This window comes from Pygocentrus nattereri, chromosome 14 (genome assembly GCF_015220715.1).
Source record: "Pygocentrus nattereri isolate fPygNat1 chromosome 14, fPygNat1.pri, whole genome shotgun sequence".
Taxonomy (NCBI): domain Eukaryota; kingdom Metazoa; phylum Chordata; class Actinopteri; order Characiformes; family Serrasalmidae; genus Pygocentrus; species Pygocentrus nattereri.
Genome location: NC_051224.1, coordinates 38,546,212 through 38,558,660, shown reverse-complemented (window position 1 = coordinate 38,558,660; position 12,449 = coordinate 38,546,212). Strand labels below are relative to the sequence as shown.

The 12,449-nt window shown below is 41.9% G+C and overlaps 1 protein-coding gene across 1 annotated transcript; it reads left to right on the top strand.

The window, feature by feature from the left end:
- The first annotated feature begins 1,678 nt into the window (after nt 1–1,678).
- On the top strand, nt 1,679–12,212 carry LOC108436652 (beta-galactoside-binding lectin-like). The gene is made up of 4 exons (XM_017713268.2): nt 1,679–1,765; nt 10,338–10,417; nt 11,435–11,606; nt 11,721–12,212. The coding sequence occupies exons 1-4, from the start codon at nt 1,760–1,762 to the stop codon at nt 11,865–11,867; spliced, it is 405 nt and encodes a 134-aa protein (XP_017568757.1). The 5' UTR covers nt 1,679–1,759; the 3' UTR covers nt 11,868–12,212.
- The last annotated feature ends 237 nt before the right edge of the window (nt 12,213–12,449 follow it).

Here is a 12,449-nt window from a genome sequence, read left to right as displayed (position 1 = left end):
GCATGTCTCTCAGGCGACAAAGCTGCGAGTGTTCAAGACGGAAAAGGCTGTTTTTCCCTTGCTTGCTTTTAAACAGTGACTGAAGAGACGATTGGGACACAGCCTGTTGCACAAACTCTGTCAGATGTTAAAATCAGGATACACAGTGACACAATACAGTAATTAGAGTTAACCTGGAATTCTGGCCTTTACTCTCCTATGACGGTCTTGTGACGGCGTCTGAGACGCACGCATTGGGCAAGCGTCTCCCCACAGTGGAATATCGCACAGTGCTGTAGAAGGAAAACCATTTCAGCTATTAAGCCTCGTCAGTGTAACACAAGACTTTGGTTTAACCACTAAATATTTGCAGACCACGTCCAGCGCAACCTAACAGGGATCAGTAAACAAACCACACTGCCAGGATACCATGACCATCAATCTGTCCGGCTGGGCCAATTAGAGCCGCCACTCCTTGCTGTCCTAAATCCAAAAATATGCTAACTGTTCTGACACTTTGCTAAGAAGTGTGCCATCACTGTTAGTAATGTTGCTGATGAACAAGCGCTAACTGTGCATCATGACTTGTGAATCTGTCTCTTACTTCTGCTATGGATGAACACCATGCGTTACCAGAGATGGGCAGAGCAGGCTGAAGTCAGTGCTGGGGGGCTATCACAGCGGTGCAGTAAGAAGGGGAAAGTCAAAGGAAAATGAGTGAAAATGAAAACAAAAAGCTGCAGAGAAAATGTGGCTCCTAACAACCACCTGGAAGACCTGGTAGACACCAAAACAGCCCCCATCAGATAAACACTGCATGCACTGCGCTTGGTGATGTAAGGCTTGGATGCAGCTGCTCGGCCATGGAAACCCATTCCATGAAGCTCTCTATGCTGTTCTTGAGCTGATCTGAAGGCCACATGAAGTTTGGTGACCTCTGCGCACTATGCCCCTCAGCATCCGCTGACCGCTCTGTCATTTTACGTGGCCGACCACTTCGTGGCTGAGTTGCTGTCGTTCCCAATCGCTTCCACTTTGTTATAATCCCACTGACAGTGGACTGTGGAATATTTAGTAGTGAGGAAATTTCACGACTGGACTTGCTGCACAGGTGGCGTCCGATCACGGTACCACGCTGGAATTCTCTGAGCTCCTGAGAGCGACCCATTCTTTCACTAATGTCTGTAGAAGCAGTCTGCAGGCCTAGGGGCTCGGCTTTATACACCTGTGGCCATGGAAGTGACTGGAACACCTGAACTCAATAATTTGGATGGGTGAGTGAAAATTCAATGGAAAAGACAACTATGCTTGGAAAAGAGCACGGCCAGCAAGAAGATGCACGTAGATGACCAAAGGAAATGTGAACTAGCCTTTAAGAAGCTGAGATGACAAGATATTGGGGAGAAACACTATTCAAACGGTCACCAGGGGTCAGAACGGGCTTCATAACCGTAAACATTGTTCATTATTCGGATTGTAAATTACAGCTGTAACTTTTTCCATCATATTAGTGCAGCTACAGAAACATTTACACCTCAAATAAACACTGAAATAAACATTGCAGTTGAAGGTGATTGATATCCAGTGATCTCCATTGAGCTCATCTGTCCAGAACCGCCTACGATCTCCTATTGGTCTGTGTAGGAACAATCTCATTGGCTGGAGGGCGCTGGCCATGGCCCCCCCTTCTCCGGGCACAGTTAAAAGGCATCCGACAGCATGTGAGGTTCTCCTACTCAGGCAGTTCACATCTCAGCACTGAGCTAACAGAGAAGAAACCATGAGTGTGAGTATTAGATTTTGCCTCTCACTGTCCTGTTTAAATGATCCATTCTGCAGTCCTGGTGGCATTTGGGTCCATATTGTAGTGGTTAATCGCCTGTTTGGTTTCATTTTCCCATAAGAAGAGCTTTTAAAGCAGCAAGTTCTACTGCAGTGCACATTTCAGTGCCTGCCCAGCTCCAAAAAAAGCTGATTCAGAGCTCAAGCCATTGACTGAAACGTTCTAGAAGAAGTCAGGGCTATTTCACTGATATGTGCTTGCAAGGCTTTTAAAAGTGTGAGAACGTGGTTGTTTTTAGCCTAAAGATGGTTCTTCAAGGGTCTCTTGGTAAAGACAGTGGCTCTATATAGAGCCATGAATAATCAAAGAACCATTTGCATGGTGAAATGGTTCTTCAGATTGATGGAGAATGTGTTGTATAAGGTTCTTTGGCACCAAAATGGGTTCTGCTATCGCTATAATGTCAAGCTTGTAACAACAGTGGAGCCCTTTTTGGTGCTACATAGAGCCTTTTTTCATATACAACACATTCTCCATCCTGAAGAACCAATTCACCATGCAAAGAACCATATAAGCATTGTCTTTACTAAAGAACCCTAGAAGAACCATCTTTTTTAAGAGTGTGATTTTGTGATTAGTCTAGGTTCATCATTGTTAGGTCTCCATGAGTTTTAAATGGGCTTATCAGTGCAGGGAAAGCAGCAGTGCATTGACTCTACAGCAAGATCAGAACTGGATAACGCTGTGCGACGCTATCGGTCGTCTGTTTCCATTCAGAAAGAAGGGAGCGGCACCTCAGTGATGATATCACATTCAGTGATGCACTTGAGTTAGAAGTGTTTGAGTCCGCAATGAAAACCCAGTTCATTTCGATGCTTTGCAGCTCTTAAAAGCAACTAGAGATGCTGCAGTTCCATTTTTCCCAAAAATGGTCATGGAATCTGCACATTTGTGGTGCTTTCCCTGCTCCAACAAACTCGACTCAACCCCTCAGCTCACTTCATGAGGTTAAAATGGTGTTTCAGAGCAGTAGATCACTAACATCTGGAGAACCCCAGCACTCAGGACCAGTATTATAAAGATAGTCTTGGAAGAAGCGATTTAGCAAATTCACTGCATCACAGCTTCTTTTGAAAGCCTTGGATTTTAGCCTTGATTGAGTTGAACTCTGAATTTCGTCTTTTAAAAAGCTGAAGATTGTTCAACAGACGGTCACTCATTCAAGATCTGAGGACTTGGTTGTTCTTTGCCTAGATTTGTGACTTGATTCCTGGAGTTTAGTCTTGATTTTAGTAGTGGAAGTCCCATTTTGAAAAAAGGGCGTGGTGCCTTAGTGCCTTAAATGATGCACTTCTGGGTTCTAGATCCAATGGGAATCCATTGATTTCCAATATTTAAGCCCATAAATGGGAAATTCCAAAGTTTCTGCAGCGTTCAAATGTTAACAAAGTCATTTAGAGTGTTTTGAAGTGAAATGATTAGATGGGGGGGAAAAATGTAATGACTTTCTTTACAGTGGTGTTGATAGGAACCAGGGGTGGCCATGGCAACAACACAGATACATTTTATTGACATTTTATTTCCTATCCAAAACCACCAGTGAAGCTACACGAGTCTTCTGAGTTTTATATGAATGTTGATGATGGTAAAGTAGCGGTACTACTTTGTCTTGGTACACTCTGCATGTACCTCTCTCCTATTAAAGGACTTTAAAAAATACATTTTAGGCTAAAAGTAATTTTAGTATCATAAAACAGGATCTCAGGCATCAGGCAGCTTATTCATAACCATTTTGTGCAAATACAATCTGTGGGGGAGCTTTTAGAGGCATTGCTTTTCGGACGCTGGGTTCCCATCAGCAATATTCTGAACAGTTCAGACAATTTCTGAGTTGGTCAGTTTTTCTAGGATTGGGCATTTCATGTCAAATCACTCTGAATAACTGAGGTGGCGTGTTAACAATGTATTTATGCAGCAGGTTTGAAAAATGAGTGGAATTTGCATTTTAAGAAGAAGCAGAGGCAGTTAAAGCCGTTTTGTTTTGCACAGTGACTTGCAGAAGCAAGTTGACCATCACTTGATTGTATTATTACATTTGCTCTTATTAATTGACCTCCTTAGTATTTCATTTTTCAATTGACTACTTTCTTTATATCATTATTTATGATAATTATGAGGGCAGTCGTGGGCTGGAGGTTAGGGAACCAGGCTCGTGACCGGAAGGTTGCCGGTTCGATCCCCAGAGCCGACAGCACATGACTGAGGTGTCCTTGAGCAAGACGCCTAACCCCCAACTGCTCCCCGGGCGCTGCGGATTGGGCCGCCCACCGCTCCGGGCAAGTGTGCTCACTGCCCCCTAGTGTGTGTGCGCTCACTAGTGTGTATGTGGTGTTTCACTTCACGGATGGGTTAAATGTGGATGTGAAATCTCCCCATTGTGGGACTAATAAGGGTCACTTAATCTAATTTGGTGTATTTTTTTTTAACATTCTGTCATATTTTTGTATGCTGCTGTCTTGACCAGGTTTAAATCAGTTAAAACCTATTTTAAGTCCTGGCGTGGCTGCCCTGGTTACACAGAGCTTAAATAAAACAGAGGATATAAAAGGGGATTTTTCTCCTTCAGGCATCAGCTGCTCGACCTCAGTGTAAAAACAGGCTGCGCTGATCTGAACTCGTGCATTTACCGATAGCCTAATGTAATGAACCAGGAGGCCGAACAGAGCCTGCTTTTGTGTTGGAGCTGCTGTTTGGTGGTTGTGTAGTAAACAGAGTTGGGCACTGCTAATCACATCACAGCTGAAGTGAGGTCCAGCAGGCCCGGCGTAGGCCGGAGGCGGATGCCAGGCTCATTCGTAATGCTAAAGGAGGTGTCTCGCTCCACTTAGTGGCCAAGCTCATCTAGAGTTCAGCAGATAGGACATGACGTCAGATCATTTAAACTGCCAATGACAGTTTAATGTATATTTTAATAAAAATAATTGGCTGATTTTTTTTGTGGGACAGTAAGTGAGTCACAGGAAAAGGGAAGACATTAGAATCTACCCTTATTAAAGTCACATGAATGTCACGTGATAAAAACATGTAAAAATATGTGCAATTACTTGTAAAGAAGTGTTTTTTTTCACACTTGTGATGTGATTTTTCTATAAAGCTGCTGTTTATCACACGTGCGTGTCCGTTAGTCTGCATTAATTGAGTTAAATGGTTCAAATTGCCACAATTTTTCCAAGTGTAGTTGTTTAAAGGCATATTTGGTGCCTGGAATTTGCTTCCCTACGTCTGCATTACACCTATAAGGCTGTGTAGAAGGGGCTTGACTATTCGGTTAACCGAGGTGCCATCATTCAAATACTGAAAATTTATTGGGTATTTGGCCAAAAATGAATTGAAACGTTCATTTTATGTTTGAACAGGACTGTGAAATATGTCAGATTTGCTTATATTTATGAGAATATATAATGCATTTCACTTTGCCAGGCAGCTTTGCCACAAAACAGTGATAAGTGATGCAGAAATGCAGAAATCTGATGCATGGCAGTATATGGATTTTATATGATGTATTTTTGCATGTGTGTTTCCCTAATCCATTATTTCTTATAATACTCACATATGGACACATATGTGGCATAAATGCAAACTTATTTGAAATTGGCCATTTCAAACATGGCACACATATATTTCAACCACATGTAAACAAATGTGTAATATTAAAATATATATAATGGAAAACATTAGTCATGTAAGTTAGGCTTATATATGCCTCAAACGTACGTCATGCTGTATAATAGAAGGTTTTGGTGGATATTTATTTCTTCCACATACATCCTAACGAAGTGAAAATGAGAAAATAGCTGCATAACTAAACTCTGAAAGCATGCACACTGTAAGCTATGCTACAAAAATCATTAAAACTCGACATGAAGGCAAACATTGATCCCCGGTGCATTTAAATAATTTCATATTTAAAAGCAAACAGATAACACGGTGACAACGTACTGGGATCTGTTCAACCATGCAGCAGATGTATGTGTGTGGTCCACGACCCTGTATGTCTAATATTTGGAACTGACCTGTATGTACACAAGATAAATGTACATTAATTTTGAAATATATTATGATATCTGTGTATATCTGGCCATATAACAGGTTTCCGTATGGGTGGGAAGGCAGCGATAGCTTTTGGCTACATATATTAGCATATAGGACCTTCCTTTAAATCCAACCCAGATTTTGTCATATGTGTGATAAATATGCCAACTTGTATGAAATTGGCTGCTGCTAAATATGGGGCATATATTTCATCCGTATATCAGTCTATACAAACATGCATGTAACACATATTTAACACTACATGATATAAAACATTCATATATAGATGGAATACATTCCTCATATATGCTAGTTTCATGTTATAAACATTTTTGGCATGTCAATTTATATTTGCTTAAAAAAATCTTTTGGTGTGTGTATCATGCATACATGCATACATGCATACATGCATGTATATCAAAACCTTAACTTTACAGGAGAAGGAAAAAACCTGCTTTACTTTCAATGTAAGTCAATGGAACCAGACTTTTTTCCAAGTAATTGTGGGCCATTTATTTTGGTCCATTCATCATGAAATTTACACACAATATGAAGGACAGTAGGTATTTTTAAATTGTCAAACTGAAATCTATGTAGAATATTGGATACTTGCATATATGTTGAAATATATGCCTAACCCTATATGATATGTGCTTATATACGCATATGTATGTTAGCTATACAACATCCTATTGTGCATTTTATAGACTACAGTACCTCATACAGTATTAACTGTATGTCCAGCTGCCTTCAGCTGCCTTCTCTCTCGTGGGGTGAGAGAGTGAGACATGTCACGCCCATACGAGAGCTCGTTCCTGCAGCTGCTATAAAATGTGTTCCACAGTCAGGACGTCTAGTTTACACTAGAGCAGAGGGGCTAATGTGGAAAGAATTCGCAAGGCCCTTCCATCCCCCTCTCTCTTCCTCTTTTACACACTCACTTTTCTTTCTCTTCCTCTCTTTTCTTTCACTCCTATCTTGCCTGGTCAGTCTGGGCACAATTTCTCATATCTCCCTCCCCCACATACACTGCCAGCCTGCCAGATTTAGACTCGCTGCTCTGCCAGCATTAAAGCAGCTATTAAAATCTGCTCTCCTCTTAAGCCTACTTGGACTGAGATATCAAGGCCTGCATGCGGTTGTAGCTACACTGCATGCCTGTGTCTGCTAATTTCACATAGGCATGACCAGGGCTGGACAGTCCGATATTTGTAGTTGATGGGCATGCATGTACATGTTGGTCAGTAAAATGGATCAGCACGTGGGATTAGCTTTTTGTGAGCTACAGTGTTTCCTACCACTGTTTAAAAGAAGCTCCATGCTGCCTTTATTGTTGGATGCACTGCAATAGTTTCTGATCGAGCTTGACAGCAAAACACTCGTTGTTGGTTTCACAGTGGCAATAAGTGTACACAAAATACCGAAAGTTCTAGTTTTCTGGCTTTCTACAATTGTGCTTTGTCGGCCGAGCAACAGAGGTTCCAGCTTTGCTTTGTGAAACCTTGAGATTACCCCTTTTTTCATTAAGTGATTTTCTGAGTTGAATATCACCAGTTACACTGCATGTGACTACATTGTGGCATGCGACCGTACCCCGGACCCTGATGACGGCTGCGAGAGCCGGCAGGAAGGCGGGGCCAGAATTCTGAGCCCAGAGGAAATCCCGCAAAGACAGCCGGGAGAGGATGAAAGATCGACTGGTTTAGGCTTGTCCCTCAGTTTGAATGGACAGTCTTGTTTTTCCAGTGTAGTAAACTTAAGCAGGTACCAAAATGTTTTCAGATTGATTGAAACGTGAGGCTTGTCTCTATATGAAGTGATTTTGCTTTTCCTGTATAATTATCTTAAGCAGGTAAGATTATTAGATGGATTACTAAGATTATTACTACCCTGCTCAGAAAACGGCATAGACCAGCATAGCTGATCACCAGCGAAACCATCAGCCAATTTGACTCCTTCAGAGTGGCCAAATGACCGGAAAGACAATTGGATTGTTAATTGTGATTCGTATGATGGTACTAAAGTCTCTTAAGCAGGCCTAAAATGACCTAGAACCAGAACCAAAAGTTCTAGTTTCCCATTTTTTCGTTTTTGAATTTACAGTTGAAAATATATAACAAATCTATGCTGTATGTATGTTTATTTGCGTTTATTCTAATATTCTACATGCATTCTCTGCCCAGATAAATAGTGTCAAACAGTTTTTTCCCACCATATTGTCCAGCCATAGTCCTGGCCACATAGCAGTGAAACAGACAGGCTAGCACGTCTGCTAGAAAGCAGATTTGTGTTCCACAGTGCGGAGGTGTTCCAGCAGATGGATGGATGGATGGTGCCACATGTGCAGTGTGGAGGCCCGGGCCTGGCTCTGTTCCTGCTGCATTCACTTCTACAGCAATGAGGAAAATCTGACCTCACCTCTAATAGAAGGCTTATACCGCGTGTACTACTCCCTCATCATCTCCGCTGCAGTTTTAGACCCCACTTCAGAAACGCTAGAGGAAAATTATACACATCGGCCCCTCACTGTTTAGATGTATGATTCAGTGCCCGCGCTGATTCGATGCCCATTTCATCAGTATAAAGGGAAAAAGTGAAACTCAAGTGGAAACAGATGTTCATGTATTTACAGGCCGCTGGTATGGTGTAACCAGAGCAGCCCACTCTTAGGAAACTTTTGGTTCCTTAGAATCCTGTAACCCTGGTCCAGGTTCTAAACGTTCCAGTGTTGCTGCAGACTTCAAGCAATCGTTTCCATCATTTTCCCTCTTTTACTCCAAATGTAGGCTGTCAGACACACTGGTTTCTGAAGTATTTTAGTTTTGAGCTGGTATCTGGGAGGCTAATGTTGTTAAAAGTAATGGAAGCTTATGCACACCAATTAGCACTGGTGCCTAAATCCTCCCACTTGCCTCAAATTGTGTAGAGTTGAACAGTAATTTCAAATGAACTCGTTTATGTGGTTTCTGACAGCGTACGCACAATAAATCATATGGTTCTTGTTATTGTCTTCTGTGATAAACGCATTAAGGGCTGCAGTGACACAGTGACAAAGTGACATAAATGGGAAGTAGCATTAGAAGCCCAGCAAGTGCAAGTCGAGTCATGAGTTAACGGTGACTGCGAGTCGGTATGAGTCAGTTAAGGGTGAGAACAAGTCGAGTCACGAGTCTGTTAAAGGTTATGGAGAGTCAAGTTGTAAGTGAGTTAAGGGTGAGTCTGAGGCCGGTCACAAGTCAGTTAAGGTTGAGTCCAAATAAAGTTGCGAATCAGTTAAAAGTGACTCTTAGTTGAGTTGCAAGTCAATCAAAGGTGAGTCCGAGTCGAGTCGTGAGACAGTCAGGAGTGAATACGAGTCGAGGTCAAGTCGCAAGTCAGTCGAGGCTGAGTCCAATTCGAGTCGTGAGTCAGTCAGGGGTGAGTCCGAGTCGCGAGTCAGCCAAGGTTTGCATGATTAAAGTGTTCTTTGCATTATGAAGGGGGACCTAACATTGATGGACAATGTGCTGAAGCTGGTACTGTATAGAAAAGGGTCATTGAAAAGGGTTCTATATAGCACCAAAAAGGGTTCTTCTATTATGATGTCACGCTTGTGAAAATGGTATAACCCTTCTTGGTGTTGGATAGAACCATTTTCAAAAAGGTGCTATAGTGAACTATAGACATCAATCTGAAGAACCCTTTCACGATGCAAAGAACTCTCCAATCATGCAAAGGGTTCTTTGAGTGTTCATGGTTCTATATATATATATATATATATATATATATATATATATATATATATATATATATATATATATATATATATATATATATATATATATATATATATATATATATATATATATATATATATATATATATATATATATATATATATATATATATATATATATATAGAGAGAGACATTTTCTTTACAAAGGAACCCCTGAAGAACCCTGAAGTGTTTAGAGAAACTTACCAAGTCTGAATTGTTCACGGTGGTGATGGGGACCAAACGTCCACCTCTAAAAGCTTATTGTTTCAGGTTTATGACCACCAACTTTTACCACCAACAGTCCTTGTAAAAGCTCATGTGTATTATGTGTTGTAGTCATGGCGACCCCTGGTTCCCATCACCACCACTGTAAAGAAACGAGTGTCTCTGAGTCACGTATATCTGCTGATCCGATACATATCTGATTATCTCAAATGAGTAAATGCATTTAGAATGATCATCTACAAAGAGTCAAAGCTGTAACTAAAAAGCCAAAGTAACTACATAACCCAGCCTGTTTGAGGTTACTTCACTACTCAACTTGATTTGAGGCAAGTGGTTGATTTAAGGAAACTTGCATATTCGCATGAAGCTTAGTCTACACAAGCCTTCTTTACTACTTTAGCCATGCCTTGGCTGATCGACTGCATTTAGGATGCAAATTTTTTTATGCATTTATTTATTTTTGGATGGAGTCTTGATGTTTCTGTGTGTTTCCGTAACAGGCCGTGGTCGTGGAGAACATGTCCTTTAAGGTGGGCCAGACCCTGACCATCACAGGAGTCCCCACCGCCGATTCCAACAAGTGAGTATCATATACGTTATCTGCCCAAAAGTGTCCAGACAGCCCTTCTTAGAAGTGTAACGTGAGCTTTAACTCACTAAAACTTCAGGTAGTTTTAACAGCTCCAGTGTAAGTGCTATACAAACTACAGAGCAGAGTCGCAAGGCAGTTAAGGGTAAATCTGATTCGAGTTGAGTCAGTTAAGGGTGACTGCGAGTCCAGGTTGAATCATGAGTCAGTTAAGGGTGAATCAAAGTGGAGTTGTGAATCAGTTAAGAGCGAGAACGAGTCAATCAAGTCACGAGTCAGTTAAAGGTGAGTCAGAGTCGAGTTGCAAGTCTGTTAAAGGGGAGTCAGAGATGAGTCATGAGTAAATTAAAGGTGTCGGAGTCAAGTTGCGATTTAGTTAAGGGTGAGTCCAAGTATAGTCATCAGTCAGGTAAGAGTGAGTCCAAGTGCAATCGTGAGTCAGTTAAGCATGAGTCCAAGTGGGGTCTCAAGTCAGTTAAGGGTGAGTCTAGGTCGAGTCACAAGTCGTTTAAGAGTACCCATAAGTGGAGTCATGAGTCATTTAAGAGTGTGTGCAAGTGGAGTTGTGAATCAGTTAAGGGTGAGTATGAGTTGCAAGTCAGTTAATCATGTCCGAGTCAAGTTGCGAGTCAGTTAACGGTGAGTCCGAGTTGAGTTAAAGGTGACTGCAAGTTAAGTTGCAAGCCAGATAAAAGTGAGTATGAGTCGAGTCATGAGCTAGTTAAGGGTGAGTCCAAGAATAGTTGTGAGTCAGTTAAGCATGAGTCCAAGTGGAGTCTTAAGTCAGTTAAGGGCGAGTCTGGTTCGAGTCACGAGCCATTTAAGAGTGCGTGCAAGTAGAGCTGTGAGTCAGTTAAGGGTGAGTACGAGTCAAGTTGCGAGCCAGTTAAAGGTGAGTCAGAGTCAAGCTGCGAGTCAGTTAACGGTGTGGTCGAGTCGCGAGTCAGTTAAGTGTGTGGTGCTGAGTTTTCCCTGCTTGTTTGATGAAATGTTTGGGCCTGTTTGCAGTTTTGCTCTTAACATTGGGAACGGCTCGGACGAACTGGCCCTGCACGTGAACCCTCGCTTCAATGCCCACGGTGACCAGCGCACAGTGGTCTGTAACTCCTACCAGGGGGGCAGATGGTGTCAGGAGCTCAGAGAGGGGAGCTTTCCCTTTAATCAAGGCGAGGAGTTCCAGGTAGGACCACAAAACATCAGAGAAGCTAAAGATACTCATCACATTGATTGAGTGCCCTCTGAATTGATGGATAGCGTGAAGAATTAAATTGCTGTCTTTCCTCTTCTCCTTTAGATAAAGATCACATTCACCAAGGAGGAATTCACCATCCTTTTGCCAGATGGGTCTGAGATCCATTTCCCCAACCGCCCGGGTGCTGAGAAGTACAGATACTTGATGTTTGAGGGCGAGGTCAGAATCAGAGCCATCGAGATCAAGTAGACCCATCATCGATGTTCCTGCAATGTTCCGTGTTCTCATCAGTGCATCTGCTGCCTTAACTGTGTTCTTATCCTATGCAATTACTCACAAGCTCTTATTGTGGCCTTTGGTAACTGATGCTGTGGTAATACCAGCCTGAACCACTAGAGGGAACATGACTGCAGTAAAACGACAAGCATCTCTCAGTGCTGGTCAAAGAATGAAAAGAGAGGTGTTTTTAATTTCACCAGAGCTTTTAATCGTGGCCTTTAACATCATGAGCTAAATGCATGTCAGATTTGTTGTAAAGCTATCATTCAAAAAGTTTTGTAAGTGCAGCTGAATTAAAAGATCTGTGGCAAACGATGCTGTTGTTCCTTTGTGTAACTGAACGTGTCGGAGGGAGAACAAACAGGTAATGCCTGATATATCAGTAATATGGCCTATAGGCTTATGAATTATAGCCAGAGGTGGGAACAAGTCACTAAGTGGTAGTAACACGTAAGGCCCAGTTCACCCCTCGCCCTTTTCCCTTTGTTTTGTCTAGGATAATAGACAAAATAGTAAATAGTCCAGCAGTTCTGACGCCTGAAGTGCCAGAAT

Excerpts from the sequence above, each read along its gene's own strand:
- LOC108436652 (XM_017713268.2), top strand. Across the intron at positions 10,418-11,434 it reads CCCACCGCCGATTCCAACAA|TTTTGCTCTTAACATTGGGA; the intron begins GTGAGTATCATA and ends GCCTGTTTGCAG. Across the intron at positions 11,607-11,720 it reads ATCAAGGCGAGGAGTTCCAG|ATAAAGATCACATTCACCAA; the intron begins GTAGGACCACAA and ends CTTCTCCTTTAG.